We start from the raw sequence: 17,833 nt of genomic DNA on the forward strand, positions 1-17,833 counted from the left end.
TTCTGCGGGATGATGAGTGCTTGTGTGATGCTAATTCTGATGAGGGGCAAGTAAAAACAAAATAACTACAACCACAAATAAGAAGTCTGTCCAAAGTGAGAACCTCTGGACACAGGAGGTTCAAACAAAGATGCTCTTTCCCATTTAGATGATCTCTTATTGATTCATTCTAGAGCACTGTCTGGTTCTCACCTCAAAGTTGGCATTGACTGGAGGGGAGGGTCTGATCTCCAATGAGATCATATCACAGTGGTCCCCACCACTCCAGAGCTCAGTACAGCTCCAGGAACACAGGTCGGGACCTCGGCAGGCCTATGCTGGCTGTTCTGACCTTGATAAAAGCCCCCAGTTCAGAAGAGGAAATGTGCTAAAGGGCAGGACAACAGAAGCCCAGGGCTAGGCTAGTTCCTGGAACACCCAAGACCTGTGAAGAGGTCATGGAGTGGGAAAGCAAGGTGATGAATGTGTGGTGTGCTGGTCAGTGACGGTACAACTTTAAACTGCATAGAACCAGTCTCTAGCCATCAACAATAATTCATATTTATTGAATATTCTCATTAGGCTCCTCAATACCAGATCCCTTCAAGAGGTTAGTGGTCACGGAATAATATTGCCACTTAAAATTTACCAAGCATCCATTCTGCCAGACACTGTCTTAGGTCCTTTACATGTTATTGAATTCTTACAAAATCCCTGGAAGGAAGGCATTAGTATTATTCTGATTATACAGATATAGAAACTAAGGTTCAGGGAAGTTAAGGAAAATGGCAAATTTCAACATCAGAATCCTAACCCAAATCCACTGAGCCCGAAACCTCTTGGAAAGGGCCTAGTTGAGCCCAGGTCACACAGAAGGAACCACTGCATTCCTTGCAGCCGTTTCCCCAGCCAGACTTCATGTTCCTCCTCTAAAAGAGAACACACAGAGTGATTTTAGAACGTCTTCAGTCTGGCTTGCAGGGCCCTGGAAAGACAAGCATCTATTTACAGTCGGTCAGCACCGTGCCAGACCTTATAGGCAGTTCTCACAAATGGAACCGGGAAGAAGCAACCCCAGCTCTTACTGGGGCCCACCTGGGGCTGGGGACGAGCTCTGACTGAGCCACCATAGATTACCCTTTCCTCAGAGACACACTCAAAATCAGAGTCCACGGAAAGTTGCCCTTCACTGTTTCACTTTTCTCTTGTACCCCAACCACCAAAGCGACTATCTTTCTAAAGTCTTGAACCATTGCTCCCGATCCCCTTACCCTGTTTTATTTTGTGGCACTCACTTTACCTAACATTACATTATGCACCTGCATATTTGTTTATTGTTGTTATCCCCAACATCAACAAGAACTCGATGGGGCAGGGACCTTGTTTCTATTATTCACTGTACTATCCCTAATGCCTAAAATAAAGGGTATACACTCGAAAAATCTTTGTTAAATGAATGAGGAAGTGAACGAACAATCACGTATTTTAGAACCCTACTTCCATCCAGTGGGCTACATGAGAAGCAAGCCTGAATGATGCAGATTCCTTCCCAGGAAGCCCCATCAAAGTCCCCCCCTTCAAATATTTCCCTCAAGCCCCCACATGTCACCCCCAGCCCATAAATCCTAAGCCATCCCAGAGCAGGTACTAAAGGGAGAAAATGGAAGCAGCGCCTAGGGAGGAGACACATTTCCCTTCCACTTAAATACAGCCCAGGACCTCTGCAAATTAAAAGCTCCCTCTTTACTGAATCCACTAGGCTTTAGTTACAGGTCGCACTTTTTATTTTTGTAACCAGCCAACCCACCAAATTACAGGGTCAGGCACTGGGTAGGCACGCCAAACACTGGGGCCAGCCTAGCAGAGGCACTACCCTTTCTGCCCCGAGGGCAGGATAGGAGTAAGCACCGGCCAAACCTGAAAGTGTAGAGGACTGGATCACCCTGCCGGGCAGAGCCTGTTGAGAAGTCCAGGTCTCACTCTCAGGCCTATAACTCTCCCTACAATTAATCTCCAAACACCTTACCAAGCCAAGATCCCACACGCTCTGGCCCTGCTCACCTCTCTTATATCGTCTCAAACCTCTCTTCAGCATCCTTATCAACCAACCTGGCCTTCTTCTAGTGCCTCAAATGTGCAAAGTTCCTTCCCACACCACGCTCTGCATGGGTGTTCTCTCTGGCTAGAAAACTCTTTCCCTAAGTCTTTGCACAGCTATGAGGATAGACTGGGATGGGTGAGTCTACAAGATTGAAGCAGACAGACCACTAAGGAATGTATTACAACAGATCAGGTGTCAGCACAGATAGGGAGAAGACAAGAGGGGTGGTCTAGAGTGATTCCCAAGTGTCTGGCCTGAATGACTAGGTGGGACAGGGTACCATTCTTCCTAAATATTATGTATAAGAAAACCCTAGAAGGGCGGGCCTCGGTGGCTCAGCGGCAGAATTCTTGCCTGCCATGCCAGAGACCTGGGTTCGATTCCCGGTGCCTGCCCATGCAAAAAAACAAAACAAAACACTAAAAGGTAGGAAGGGTTCACAAACACTGGACCCTGTTAATAAGATATATTTATTGAGCATCTACTATGAACAAGGCATTGTTAACAATACAAATTATTTCGTACACACACATTTTTAAATATACATGTTTGATAATACAAATTACTTAGTGCAATGTTGTCTTGTACTGACAACATTTCACTCTATAGGAAATTAAGATTTAGCAAAGGAAAGAATTAGTCTGATACTTGATAACCAGAAAAGAAAGTTTCTACATTTTTGAATTTCTGCAATTCAGGGGTAATATGTGGGATAATTTCCTATCCAGTTTTACATAAATCAAATTATTCTGATTCTCTAACCCATGAAGATTGAGAATTTATTTCCCATGAATTTCAACATTCAACTTTTAAGGAACAAACCCCTGAACAGCACCTACCAACCAGTCTGTACTCCCGGCTGAAAGCCTGGGCAGAAATGCACTACAGCATTTTCTAGTAACCAGGGGACCATCAGACTTTTTGTGAACCGACTACCTGTTCTGAGTCCAGCTGACCTCTGACCGTAACTACGTTTCTCTACTCTAGAGGTAGAGCTCCCGTCATTGTTTCTTTCCTCCTCTTTAAAAACATATGATTGGGGAAGACAGATAGAATCTGTCAAATAGAATACATATTAAATAGCAAATGTCTTAGTGGCAGAGCTGGGATTCAAACCCAAGTCTAGCTGACTCCAAAGCTCAAATCTTGCCAGGATACCTCTTAGCCAAGGAAGACCTGCTCTGGAACTTTCCCTAAATTCTATTACAATCTACACAGTCCCCTCCAAAGCAGTACTGAGGGCAAGATGGGGCCCATCATGTAACAGAAGGAAATTGGAGTTTAGACTGTGGGTTTTGGAATCTGGCTGCTTTGATTCAAATCTTGACTTTATCTCTACTAGCCGTGTGATCACAGATGAGCTATTTAACTTCCTGGGCCTCAGTTTCCTCATTTATAATGTGGAGAAAATAATAATAGCTACTTCATAGAGTTGAGCTAATGGATATAAAATGCTTTGCTTGATGCCTGGCTCAATAAATGTTAGTTACTAAAATTATTAGCCATCCTTATTCCCAACAGTCAAGAATCCAGAGAACTTGGCTTCCAGAGGGGTCAGGACTACTTCATTGGGTTTGCCTTTGAGGAGTCTCGCTGCAGTGAAGCCCAGAGCTCAGATTAATTCACGTGCTGCAGTTCTGCAAAGACTGGAAGAGGCTTTTGCTGGCCTGAAAATGAAAGTGGCTAAAAATATACAACCTGCCTGTGTCTGGAAGACCAGGATCATGACTACATGTAAAGAATTTGAAATATAGCCTCACAGCAGAAGTGCATCTTTTAAGACTCTTTCTACTGTGAAAAAATAGCGCCAAGTTCAGCACAAGACAGGGGATGGGCTGTGGCCAGTTGCTGACCTCATTGGTGGCTTTTCTCCCTCTTGCTCTCTTCTTTTGGCTCAGTGCAGAGAATAAGAGAGTAGCTTCCTTTCTTTGATTTAAAAGCTGAATCCCTACCCTGCCACCAACCACTTCTATTCCTCCTTTTTCTTTAAAAGAGGAATAAATACATGAGTACAAACTTATAAAAAATCAATCACTTCAAAAGCATATAGAATTTTTTAAAAATGAGCCACAGTTCAGCCCTGAGCCCTAACCATCCTTCTTCATAGGTCACCACAGATAAAGAGCATGCTGTTTATTCTTCCAGACCTTTTCCCTATAAATTTACATACAAATATATGAACTTTTGTGACTTTATAAAACATTATATAAAGTCTTCTTTTAATTCTTTTTAAACAATCTTATTTACACACACACACACACACACACATCCACACCCGCAGCCAGATATCTTGGAGATTTCCATCAGTCACAGCCATTTATTGAGTACCTACCTGGACCAGGTATTTGACTTTACAGTGATAAGCAAACAAAAAGTCCCCACCCACAGAGAGTCAACAGTTGGGGGAGACAGATCATAACAAAGTAATCAAACAAATAATTTCACAATGGAAAATAATACTCAAGAAATGAATAGGATGCTAAAATAGAGAATGACAAGGGAGGGCCTCTCTGAGAGGTAGCACTTTTTAAACCGAGACCTGAAGCAGAAGTTGGACTGAACACCTGGATAGCTAGGCAAAAGGAATTCCAGGAGGGAAAAGACAGAAAAGAGCTGAACTGAAAGAAAACGAATGTGGATCTTGGTAAACAGGAGGGTCAAAATCTAGCAAGAGTCAAATGGTATGCAGTCTTAAAGGCCAAGGACAAGAGTTTTGTGCTTTCTTTTCTTTCTTCTTCTTTTTTTTTAAGAGTTCAAAGGGAAGCCTTAATGTTTTTAAGCAGGGGAATGATGATATTTGATTTCTATTTATGAAAGATTATTTTGGCTGCCTTGTGAAGAATGATGAGAGGGTGGAGAGGAAAATAAAAGAGATTAGAAGGCCAGCTGTTTGGTGTAGTGCAAGCAAAAGTTAATACTGCTTTAGACTGGGGCAGTGGAGACAGAAGAACGGGTGGATTTGAGATATACTTTCGGAGGCAAACTCAGCAGGAACGCTGATAGATGGAGTGTGGATAAGGGAGAAGGAAAAATTAAGGATAACTCCCAGGATCCGAATGGGAAAGAGATTTGGGCAGGAAACAATCAGGTTGTTACCAACTTTTTACTGTTAAACAGAGCGGCCCTGGGCATCCTTTACACGCACTGTTGTGCACATGTGTCGGCAGGTCTAAAGGGCAGTCTGAGATGGCTGGGTTAAGGAATATGCAAACTTTAAATTGACAAACCCTATAAAATGCCTTCTAAAAAGTCTGTACCACATTACAGTACCATTAATAGCGTATTAACGAGCCATTGATGATAATCATGGAAACTGCCAGTATAAAATTTTGCCCAGGTGACTGGCTCAAAGAGCATATCATTTAAAATTTTCATTTCTGTGAGTTCTAGTGACGTTAAGAATCTTTTTTCCCCTTTCCCTTGATTTTTTATTATATAACTAACACGGAAGTACATTATCCTTGTAAAAAACATGACTGTAGAATCCCTCTGATTAAACTTCTTTTGACTCCCCTGCTCCTCCCATCCTGCATTGCAGCAGTAACCACTGTTACCAGTTTTCTTTGTATCCTTCCAGATATTCTTCTATGAATTTTTAAATCCACATATGTAATCACTGTTGATACCCCTTTGCATCATGGAGAAGTTAGAATTGCCGTTGCCCAAATATCCCTTAAGACTGAGAGATTTATCAAATGAGAGAGAAGAGTTATGAAAGAGGGGTTAGGATTTGACAAGTGATTATCACTAGTGAATTACCAGAAGAAAATACCCGAAATTGCTGAACTGCAACCCAGCAACCTTGATCTTTGTATTTCTAGCAGGCCTTCTATAACTATAAAGCTTTTATCTTATGACTACATGATTGTAAAACCTTGTGCTGATGCCCCCTTTAATCCAGCCTCTGGTTAGATGAGTAATAACATAAAAACATGCATGGGAAAAAAATGTAAAATACAGGGTACCTAGAGACAGGCAGAAGCTAGAAAAGGGGGAGAACAGAATCGTATAGAATTGTTAACAAGGTTGAACTGAGATGTTTGGGAATGGACAGAGGTGGGATAGTAGCTCATTCTTGGGATTATAATAGTAATGAATTATAGGTGAATGTGATAAAAGTGGTTGTTTAAAGTTATGTATCTACATGGTGAATACACAACTATGTGATGATATTGTATATTACCGATTATATATGTAAAATGGAATGATCATATGGTAAGAATGTTTGTGTTTGTTGCTATGCTTAAAAAAATAAAAAATAATAAAGTTATGTATCTAAGTAAGTTTTTGCATGAAGCTAACAAATATAAAAAATAATAGAGAAGTATATGGGAAAAAACATAGCTATTGTAAACTATGTACTATAGTTAACTGTAATATTTCAATATTCTTTCATCAACAGTTACAAATTAACTACACCAATACTATGGGTCACAATATGGGGGAGAAAGGGGTATGAGAAGATTTGGATTTTATTATTTTAATTCTGATTTCTGTTTTGGCGTACTGAAAATGTTCTAAAATCAACCATGGAGATGTATGCACAACTATGTGACGACACTATGAGCCAGTGAGCGTATGCTTTGGATGGTTTGTGTAGTATGTGAATATACCTCAATAAAATTTTTTTTAAGCCTACATATGTAATCAAGGACTAAGCATCCTTTAAACGTATTTCCAGAAGGCCTTTTGGCATAAACAAAAATCTAACCAAAAATGCTTAGCTCTCTAAGACTAAAACCTTCAAGTTATTTTACCCCTCTGAGCTCAAATTTTAGTTCAGAGGGATAAAATTTTTAGCCCAGAGGGTGCATTTAAGTAGTTATGAGAAGTAAAATAACTACTCCACAGATTTGTCCAGTTAAATGAGACAACACATGAGAAAGCACGCAGAATATATCCTATGTTAATTCCCTTTCTTTAACCCACACATTTGATGGTGACCAGGAACTAAGCCATTCCTAAAAGGATGAGCTAGTGGATTCCATCCACAAGTTAACATTATCCTGAAAACAAACACAACTTTTTTTTTTTCCATAATAAGTAAGGCCCTCAAAATACTTGAATTTTTCTTCAAAAACTTATGTAGAAAATATTCTGAGCATTTAAAAATGTACAGGCAATTTTTCGTAAGGTAGAAAGTAATAGGATTTAAGTATAGAAGTAACTGGCAGAGACCTGAAGTTCACAGGCTCACCCTGGAAACCAGCTGCTTGGAAATTCCAAGAGGACCTTAGACCTGTGGGAAGGAGTTGATGTTTTAGGTACATAGTGTCTCCTCAAAATGGATATGACCTGACCATTGGTCCTCAGTGCCACTGATTCCCCCGGCTTGTCAAAGTACATCTTCTCGGGCGGGCCGTGGTGGCTCAGCGGGCAAGGTGCTTGCCTGCTATGCCGGAGGACCTCGGTTCGATTCCCGGCCCCAGCCCATGTAACAAAAACGGAGAAACAGAATACAATAAAAACAAGAAAATGTTTAAAAAAATGTTTCCCTTTCTTCCTTCCTTCCTTCCTTCTATCCTTCCTTCCTTCTCTCTGTCTTTCCTTTAAAAAAAAAAAAAAAAAAAAAGTACATCTTCTCATCTCCCTAGCTGGGTATTCCTTGAGGTTGAGGGCTAGGAACCTAGAGCTCAAAGGGGAACATACCAGCACAAAAGGTCCTTAATCAAAGTAAAATGAAAATGTCCAGGGGCCTGAATATTTCTCTCTGAATGGGAGTCAGCCAAGTTCAACAAGCTGTCTTTGTCGCAACCACCAACAGAGGCATCATTTTATCTGAACTGATAACCAGGGCTGCTGCTTCTTTGTATTAAGGAGCTCTGCTCCCTTCCCATTCCTCCAAGCTCAAAACCAGGGCATCTCTAGCAGACTTGAGAACTGGTTTTAAACTCCCCAAATGTTGTGTGCACACAGATTTAATCAGATTTTTCAAAGGGGTCTGTTTAACCAAAAGATTAAGAAGCACTGTTAGAAGTGCTTGAAATATCTCTCAAACATATTCCCTAGCTGGAGGAACTAACCAGGGGGTGGGTATAGGTCTACAGTGTCGTGTATTTACTACAAACTGCTTCTTGAGTTTAGCGTAGAGCTCACAGTACAGAGGGAATCCGAGGCTAAGCCAATAGATAGAGGTAATAAAAAGAGGTCTTCCTATTGCCTGAGGGTATAATAGGAAACAGAGAAAGCACTAAAATCTATGGCTCTGCATTCACTTTTACTGCTCTTGAAACTTCATGCCCAGTTGGGACCCAGGACAATGGAGGTACAGAGAAGTACAAGGTGATTCTCCACAGGGGTGCTCTCAGCATTTTGGGCCGAATAATCCTTCATTGTGTGGGACGGACCTAAACACTGTAGATGTTTAACATCCCTGGCCCTCGGGCACTAAGTACCCAGTAACACTGCCCAGTTCTTGTGATAAAAACACCCTCACTTGTTTCCAAAACTCCCCTCCCAGGACAATACCTTCCCCAGCTGAAAGTCACTTTAATTTATGGGAACAGAATTGGGGTGGTGAGAAATGGAATGGACATGTATGAGGTGAGAGCTGTATATACAACAAACATCTATTTGTAGAACCTTTATAGATTACAAAGTGTTTTCACTATGTTGTCTACTTTAAGCATTCTCAAAACCCTGAAAGGAAGGTATTATATTACCCATTTCATAAAGAATGAAATAGGCTGAAAAAAGTTAAGGGCTTTGCCTAAGGCAAAAGTCTCAAAAGCAGATTTTTTTTTTTTTTTTTAAGATTTCACAGGAAACATGGGGAAGATTTATTTCCTAGCTCCCTGAAAGGAAGCTGGTAAAAACGAAGTAGAAACTCACTCTTTCCTGAGTTGTAGATGGCTATTAAAACGGGACAACAAACTCCTAAAAGTACCCGCACACCAGGTTCACACCCAGCTCTTATTTAAGGAGGGGAAAGGCAGTTAGAAAAAGCCTATGATATTCTCCATTCTGGATTTCAGTAGAGGTGAGCAGGTAGGGGAGAGGAAAAGAGGAACCTTCCTTGTAATGTTTATTAGGGACCCAGAGGCAAGACTACTAACCTCAATCCCAGCCTGGGTGATAAGCCTAGGTGAAGGTGGAAAGGGGGTAAAAAGAGATTGGGGAAGGGGAAATGAGGAGAAGAACTGAACCATCACTGGTATACAACAGTCTAAGTACTTGTTCTCCTGGCAAAATCTGCCATGTAAATAACTCCGCTAGCCCCTCCTGGTTCAAACATTATTTAGAATACCTTTCAAGGACCTCAAAGTACTTTACAAACTAAGAAGAGTTAAAGTAGGGGGTTAGGGAGGAAATTCCTGCCTCAGCCAACAAATTCCCAACCCATCACCTTGTTGTAAAGTGATGAAAGACAGGAAGTGTAAAAGAACCTGGAAAGGGGAGGATACTAAGAGAAGAGAAGAGAAAAGTAGAGATGGGAGGCCAGAACCATAAGAGTATCTCAAGGGCAGAGAGGAGACTCATTTACCCACATGTGAGGAAAACAAGATATAAAACAAGATATAAAGACATGGCTTTTCTAAGGAAGGCAAAAGAGAGCCTGGAAATGGGAAGTCAGGAATTTTAGCTGCCCAGCTCAATTCTATTCTGAAATCCACTTCTATTCTTCTTGGATGACAACCACCTTAAATACCCCCCTCCCCCCCACCACCCCGTTCCCATCTTTAACTGCTATTCAAAGGGAGCCCTGAACTACACAGTATGCAGGAGTTGGGGAGGCTGTGTAGAGACAGCACCCTCTTTTATCTTCAAAGGAAAAGGTCTTTCCTCTCCTCTGAAGTACATTTCCGAACTGGAACGAACCTTCGGCCTTTCCCTGGCACTTGCTTCAGCTCAGCTCTGACTTGGGAGAAACGCTTCCCTGCAATGGAGGTGACCAGCTTTGCAGACCAGACGACATACTGTCTCCTGGGCCCACTAAAGCCAGTTCTGGGGCAGAAACTTTGGTCTTGACCACAGAATCAGGGTACTGGCTCTGCCCAGCCTTCCCAAGCAACAATAGGGACAGGGGATGATCTGTAGTCTCATTTCCTCTCCACCTTGGCTTCTTTTTTTTCACTTCAGTGAAAAGAGTAGCTATTTCCACCAGTTCCTGTTCTCACCACTATAGTGGCTGTTCCCCCAGAGACAGCATTATGAAGCACTGGCGTGGCTGCCACCTGCACTGTGCCAGCTGCACAGCACAGACCTAACAAGTCCTGAGCTTAAGGGCTTTTCATCCTAGATAAGATTGCAAGGAGAAGGTATTAAGGGGCAAGAAGAAGTTCTAAGAACTCGCAGTGGATACACTGGTGTTCATTGTGCTATTATTCTAATCTTACATAATAGTTATATACTCTTTTATATGTGCAAAATATTTTATATTGAAAAATGTGGAAAATATATACCATTATTACATAAATATGTTATATGTAATAAATCCCCTACATAGAATAAAGGACATGAACAAAAAATAGCCAAAACAACTTAAGATAAAATGCTCAAAGAAATGCAATGTAAAGCAAAATGCCACTTCTCATATATCAAGTTGGCAAAGTTTTTTAAAACGTCAACCATTCACTATCAGTGGAAAAGCAAACTGGTCCAACTTTTTTAGAAACTGTCTCAAAGGCTTTTAGAAAGAATTTAATTTTGCTCCAAGATTTCCATCCTAGAAATTTACCCTAAGGAAACAGTCAAGAGATACACGCAAATATTTATACACAGAATGCTCATCACAGTGTATCTTATAATAGAAAAAACATATGAAATACGGCAGTAATAAAATACTCTACATTACTTCTATATTATGGAGTACCATGAAATCATGACACTGAAGAATATTTAAACAAATGGTAAAATATTTAAAATAGTAGATGAAAAACCAGTTTACAGAACAAGCTAAAAAGTATGATATCAGGTAGGTGTGAGATTACAGGTGATTTTAATTCTCTTATACTTCCCAGTAATTTCCAGATTTGCTTAATAAACATGTATTATTTTCATGAGCAGGAGCAGTTATTCTCAACTGTTCCCCCTCTCTTTGAAGACACTCACATGCATTATTTTCTGTTTTAAAAAAACATTTGGAAATAGTATTTAGAACCTTAAAAAAAAAAACATTTAAACCCTACAATCTAGTTAAGTACAATTTTAGCCTTCTAGGGAAAAAAAAAGAAATGTTGAAAGGCTTTGTACACCAAGATGTTTGTCACAACATTGTTTATGATGGCAAACAGAAGCAAACAACCTAAATGTCTAAAAATAGGGGGATGGTTAAGTAAGCAGTGGTGTATTAAATAGGCAGATATTTTTAAATGTTTACAATGACTATTTAAGAACCTAAGGAAACTAATGAGATACACACACAAAAAATGGTTAAAAAAATGTATAGATATATATACAATGGCAACATTATATAAAACTCTGGGTACATTTGATTAAGGAACTAGAGAAAATATGTTTTTCTTCATTCTTTCTAAATTGCCCCATACTTTCCTTAGAGACTAAGTATTACTTTAAGAGGAAAACAAACAAACAAAAAAGGTGTGTCTCCCTCAGAGCAATGAAAATACTCTCAAATGAGAAGTAATCTATTCCATCAGCCCATCATATCACCCACCACTCCCCTATTCACAGCCCCCACCCCCTAGTCTAAGGCAGGGTCAAAGCAGAAGGTCAAGGGAAAGATCAAGGGAATGAGGCCCTCTCTGTGGCCCAAGGTCTTCTGGGTGGGGTCTCTGAACAAGAAGAGGGCTCCTCTGACAGCTACTGTTAAGGTCCCTTTCCCTCCCCCAAGTCCTGGTTCAGTCTGAACTAATTCACCACAATATCCAGGGCTGGGGAAAAAATTTTCATCATGGAGATCTGGAACCTGATCTTTAGTTCAAGTTTTTTCTAGCCCCTCTTTGTGTCAAAGGAGGCCCCTCGAAGCTTCTTAGACATCTAGCACCCAGGCCAGCTTAGCTCCACATCACTGGTACACTTAGAGCAATGGCCCCAACTGTCAGTCATCATCAAGGACATGTGAGAGGAGAAGCCATGGCAGAACAGCCCCATCTTTATGCTCTGGGTATCTCCAGGGCCTTTTTTCTGGATCAGAAACTTTAGACTAAAATCTTAGTTTGAAGTCTAATAAGTCAGCAAAGAGAAAAATCCGAGGTGCAAATACACCAAAGGCAGACAGTTGTTCTTTCAAAGCCCTAGAACCCTCTGATTTTCCTCTCTATCTAAACAAAATTCGTAACTGGCCAAAATACTAGCTTCTGAGCAACTGGGCTTCGGTGGTAGTCCAGACCAAAACACAGGCCAGGTCTCTATGAGACCAGAGATCAGCTCTCATTCTAGTACAAATAAAGAGGAGATCCAGTATTTGCCTCATCTCCAAATATCTCAATACTACACAGACTAGGAGTTGCTGCTCAGACAGGGGAGAGGGGAATGATCCCAAGGAAAAGGCTTAACACAGCAGCTTTACAATGGTAGAGGCTACTTCCAGCCCTTTGGTTGAGGGAAGAGAAGATTTCAACCTACTTGTGACCTATTTGCAGCATACCAGCAGGGAAGCCCAGGATTAGGGCTAAGGACTGGGTTAGGACTTTTAAGATCAGTGTCCTGAACAAATTGCCTCCTGGCCTGGGACCCCAAGCTCTCCAACCTCAGCTAACAGGCCTATGGGCCAGATTATGTGTCCCCACCAGAAAGCTGGAGCCTGTGGTCTTGACTCAGCACTGATACAACTTCCCCCAGTCTTGCGGGGTTTCCATAAATACACTGGGGTTGGGGGAAGCCCTCCGTCTGACAGCAGAAGAGGCATACCCTAAGGCTGAGTATACAGAATAGCTAACCAGCTTCATCAGATTTCTGAATTTAACACCGCTTTTGGGGAACACAAGTGATCTCGGATCTGAGTCACTGCTGAGAGATACAAACTTAAAAGCTACCACTTATTGAGCATGCAGTAGGTGCCAGACTCTGCTAAGCATTTGACTTCCAATTTCAATAAATCCACAGAACCATCTCATGTAGCAAATACTATTATTATCCCCATTTATAGGAAGAGTCTCATTTATGGGACTCAAAGAGATAAATGAAGTAGCTTGCTTGAGGTCAAATTAACTCGAGACCATGGAATCCACTTTGACTTTAAAGTCCATACGCTTAACCAGGACACCGGTATGTTGCTGAACAACCCCACCCCTCCCCCACCCCCACATCCTCCCAACAGATTTTTCGTAAACCAAGTCAATCACAGTGAATCTGACAATGTGGGAAAGAAAAAGGTGAGAAAAGAGCAGCTTGCCTGAATGCTTGTTTCATACTGCCGAGGAAAGAAGTTCATTCAGACCGAGTATACACTGGGTGCCGAGCACCTTACATACAGGGGCTAATCTAATTCTCACAGCCCCACTGGGTTGAGGGTAAGACATTTGCTATGCCAGAGCTCTTGCTTTTTCCTTACTGCTGAGGAAATACACCTGAGACTATTCCAGGGTAAACAGCCAATTCATATCCTGTACTAAAGGCACCCTCAGGAGCAGCGGAAAGACAGATCTTTAAGAGACCCCAGAAGAACTCAAAGCCCCAAATAAGCATGACTTCCTTGTGCTGAAAACAATCAAAGTAAAATCCCCTCCTCCCCTGAGAATAGCTAACAAGCCCTGGCTTGTCCTGTTCCAAACCCCATCAGCAGCAGCTCAGGCACAAATACAAGATGACACAAATCAAAATTTTATGCAGAAATAAAGGCTTCTAAGTGGGTGATCTGGACCCCTGCTTGACTTGGGCTCTCTGGGTCCTCCGGTTAGTAACAGGACACTACACTCATTTTGGGCATAGTAAGCCACCAATTTGTCTACTCAAACAGGTCAACGAAGCTCCAATGAGGACACGATGGACTTTGGCTCTAAACTCTCATGACAAATGGTCTGGCAGCCCCTAACTAAGTCAGCTCCCCCACCCAGTCCACCTCAGCCCATCCCTTTATCTCCAATTTCTGTAACTAACTTGTGCCAGCTTGCTAGGGGTTTTCACACCCCCACCGAATCATAGATTTCCTCCCACTCTTTCCCCCAACAGTTGAGCTCTTGTTCTCAAGGGCACCAAGTCCACAGTCTCTTCCTCAGCCTCTGAGGTGGCCAGAGCAAATTAGTAATCACTGACTCACCTCATCCCCCTTAGGAGTTTGGGGGAAATGCAGAGGGCCACAGGATGTGTGGCCCAGATCCCGCTGGCCCTTCGCAGAGCTGGCAGATGGAGAGATGCCAGTAACACCACTTCCCCTTGGAACACTACGGACCCTCTCTGAGCTGGCTCTGGTGCCAGTGGGCTGATGTCAGGCTCTCCACCATCAGAGAGGCCAGGATCTCTAGACAGCTACACTGCTGCCAACAGATCTAATCTCCCTATTCCAAGGCAGATGAAATCTAACAAGGCTCTAAGTCCACAATTTATCCCTCCTCACGGGCAAAGGCAAAGTCAGTCTTTCAGGCCATACTAACAATAATGCCAGCGTTAATACTGCCTCTTTCAGAGCTATTTGGGGAACTGGAAATCATTTCTCCATGATTCACAAAGGTTTACCTCCATTAGCAAATGTTCTACCAACTTTCTATCTTTCTTCAAAACTCTATTTTCAGCCCCAACATATTCTCTGGCTCTATCCCAATGATACCAGCTCAGAGTCTCTCTATCCACAGAGCTAGTGGTATCAATGTCCAATTCCCACACCAAAGAAGAATTCCAAAGTCAGCTCCAAAAACCCATCTATTAAAATGATACAGCAAATGAGGCAAAATATTAAGTTGTTGGATCTGGATATTTGGGTGGTGGTATGTTGGTAAGTCTCTGTAAGGGTTTTGTATTATTTTTGCAATTATCCTGTAAGTTTGAAACTGTTTGGGAAAAAAGTGAAACAACAAAACCCATCCAAGCAGGTCATTTGGAACCTATGCTAACAATGGAACAGCCACTAGTGCTTAACACTAGAGGAAGGGGAAAAAAAAGGAGGCAGGATGGTTTGTGTATTGTTTCAATTGGAAAAATATACTAGTGAAATGGCTTAGCCACATGTTCAGGCCTTGTAGGCAAATCCACTATAAGTGAGTAGGATGCCTGCAGACTGTTCTGAAAATTAGAATGGTATCTCTCTATTCCGCTCCTTCAAGTGCTGCCAGCCCCTTCCCGGTTCCTCTTTCCCCCACCCCAACATCTGGTTTAGGCTGGGACTGGGACCCACTCCCTGGGAAGCCTCCATGTTAACATCAGGGGCGCTCTCCCCAGTCAGAGGACCCAGACAGGCTGATGAGTGAGCCGGCCCCGAGCTTCTGAATTCCCGGGCACCAGAGAGAGGAAGAGAGGGTTTCGGAATGAGAACGCTAGGGACCCGGGTGACCGACGGGAAGTGGGAAGAAGAGCGAAGAAAGGGTAACAGAAGGAGGAGGGGGAAGTCTGGATCCCTCAGCGGCCGCGGGCTGCGGACCCCTCCTCCTCTTAAGTGTCCAGAGGTTGAGGCGTCGGTCCCGAAGTCGCCGACAGGTCTGTCGGGATCCGCCAGCCGTTGCTCTGCGCTTTCGGGGAAGGCACTGAAGGCCGGGGTCTGTCGGGAGCCCTGAGTGAAGGAGTGGGACGGACCGGGGGCCTCGCACAAAGTCCCACCCGGGGCGTTGGGACGTGGGATCGGTAAAAGGGGGAAGGGGCCGGGCTCAGTTCTCACCAGCACTAGGGCGAACCTCTCCTCCAGCTCACAGGGCTCAGGCATCGGCATCTTGCCGGGCGGCAGCAGCAGCGGGACAGAGGGCGGCTCGCCCGGTCCCCCCTCGGCGCTCTCCAGGTTGCCCATCCCGGCGGGGCCCCCTCGGGGGCCTTAGCCCCCCACCTCCAAGCCGGGGGGCCTTGGGCTCAGCCGCTCGGATCCGGCTCCTCCTTCAGCGCCGGCTCCCCAGGTGCCGACTCCTGGACCCCGTCAAAGACGCTGGGGGCTCCGCGAGGTCCCGCAGGCTGCGGCGCGTGGCGAGGGTGGAGGCGGCGCAGCGGACAGACGCACCGAAGCGATGGGCACAGCGGCGGCCGGCTCTAGCTCACACTCACCGCCTCGCCGCTCCCCGCGCACCGCCCCGGCGCTGCCCCTCCCCGCCCCCCACGCTCTTTCCCTTCCCTCCCCCCTCGCTTCCTCCCACCCACTCCAGGCGGGGACTCCGGCTTCCCCACCAGCGCCGACTGCAGCCCACGCGCCGCGCGCCCCATTCATGCAAGCCCCGCCTCCCTCCCTCAGGCCTCCTGGGCGGCCCGCCCCGCCCCCGCCTGCGCCCGATTGACGGCCGCGCCTTGCCAATCACATCGGCTCCCGCCCTCTGCGGCCTCGCGCTTGGAGCCGAGCGCGCCCTGGCGGCCCCTGTGGGCATCAAACTGCCTGCATTGCAGACGGGTGTGAGGCGCCAGACTGTGCACCAGAACTCTTTTATGCAAGACTCTCACTGTGTGAACAAATAAGTAAAATCGGGTGTACAATGTGCAAAGCTAAAACCAAGAGAAGTAGAAACGATTAGAATACTCAGATGAGGGAGATGAACCACAGCCATAGCCATCATGAGGGGGAAACAGTATTTGAGTTGGGCATTTAAGGATGGGGTGAACGTTAACTGACCTTAACAGATGATCAGGCATTTAGGAGGAGAGGACCGTAGTAAAGTTCAGAGGCTCCTCTGGCTGGGGGTGAAAATGAAGAGACAGGAGAATGTTGTTCTGCATTAGGACTGTTGGTTGTCAACACTGATGACATGGTAGACGTTTGTTGTTTTGCCAGCCTACCTACCATCCATCCACCTTCTTCCAGTGGTAGAACCCCATTTACTTTCAGGAAACCACCATGCCTTGTTCTCAGTCCAGGTGGAGCTGAACTCAGCTTCCATTCCATGTGGCCCTATGACCAGGTCTGGCCAGTCCCTGCACCTTCTTTCCCTACCCTTAAGGACTGGGTACTTGACCCAAGCCCAGACTACAACATTCATTTCCAAGACTTTCTCTGGAACCATCAGGGAAGAAGCAATCTCTTTCCATTAGGTTTGCAGAATTTTTTAAATGTAAATCAAGAGCCCCTGGTGGCCATCTGGCCATCACACACCACATCTCAAGCCTGCTTGAGAATGAAGCCAGTGAAGAGAAAGCAACGCTAAGAGGTAGAGCAGAATTCTGTTGACATCTTGAGATTCTGGATCCAACCATGAGTGAAGTTATCACCCAGACTTTTCATTCATTTATTCAACAAATATTCGTTGATAAGCTCACTGTATGTCAGATAGAGTTCTAGGCACTGAAGAGACATCTGCGAACAGAAAGGGCATATATCCTGCCCTCACTGAATTTACATTCTGGTTGGTGGGAGAAGTAGACAATAACTAAAGTAACTGAAAGGTACAGGTGATAATGATCTTTGCAATAAAATTAAAACTAGAAGGAGATGAAGGTAGGAGAAGGCTTAAATTTTAGAACGGGTCAGTCAGGGGAAGCCTCACTAATAAGGTCACATTCGTGTCAAGATCTGAAGGAGTAAGGGAGTAAGCTATGTGGCTATCTGGGAGAAGAACGGTCCAGATAGAGGGAATGTCATGACCAGAGCCTACCTGTCATGTTAGAGGAACAGCAAGGAGGTACAGTAAGCAATGAAAAGAGTGGTAAGATGAGTTCAGAACAATAACTAGATGGTATGTTGTGTAGGGCATTGTAAGCGACTGTAAGGAATTTGATTTTTCTTTGAGTAGG

General features: G+C 43.9%; 1 protein-coding gene across 5 annotated transcripts in view; it reads right to left on the reverse strand.

The window, feature by feature from the left end:
* Positions 1-16,187, reverse strand: part of FMNL3 (formin like 3) — a 74,966-nt gene extending 58,779 nt beyond the window's left edge. For 3 of the 5 annotated variants that reach the window (XM_077170821.1, XM_077170819.1, XM_077170820.1), the window contains exon 1: positions 15,789-16,187. In XM_077170821.1, the coding sequence (XP_077026936.1) occupies positions 15,789-15,914 (126 nt within the window). In that variant the 5' untranslated portion in view covers positions 15,915-16,187. The remainder of the gene's footprint in view (positions 1-15,788) is intronic. The other 2 variants (XM_077170822.1, XM_077170823.1) reach the window with 1 other exon arrangement.
* Positions 16,188-17,833: the final 1,646 nt, after the last annotated feature.

Source organism: Tamandua tetradactyla, chromosome 7 (assembly GCF_023851605.1).
Source record: "Tamandua tetradactyla isolate mTamTet1 chromosome 7, mTamTet1.pri, whole genome shotgun sequence".
In the NCBI taxonomy this organism is placed as follows: Eukaryota; Metazoa; Chordata; class Mammalia; order Pilosa; family Myrmecophagidae; genus Tamandua; species Tamandua tetradactyla.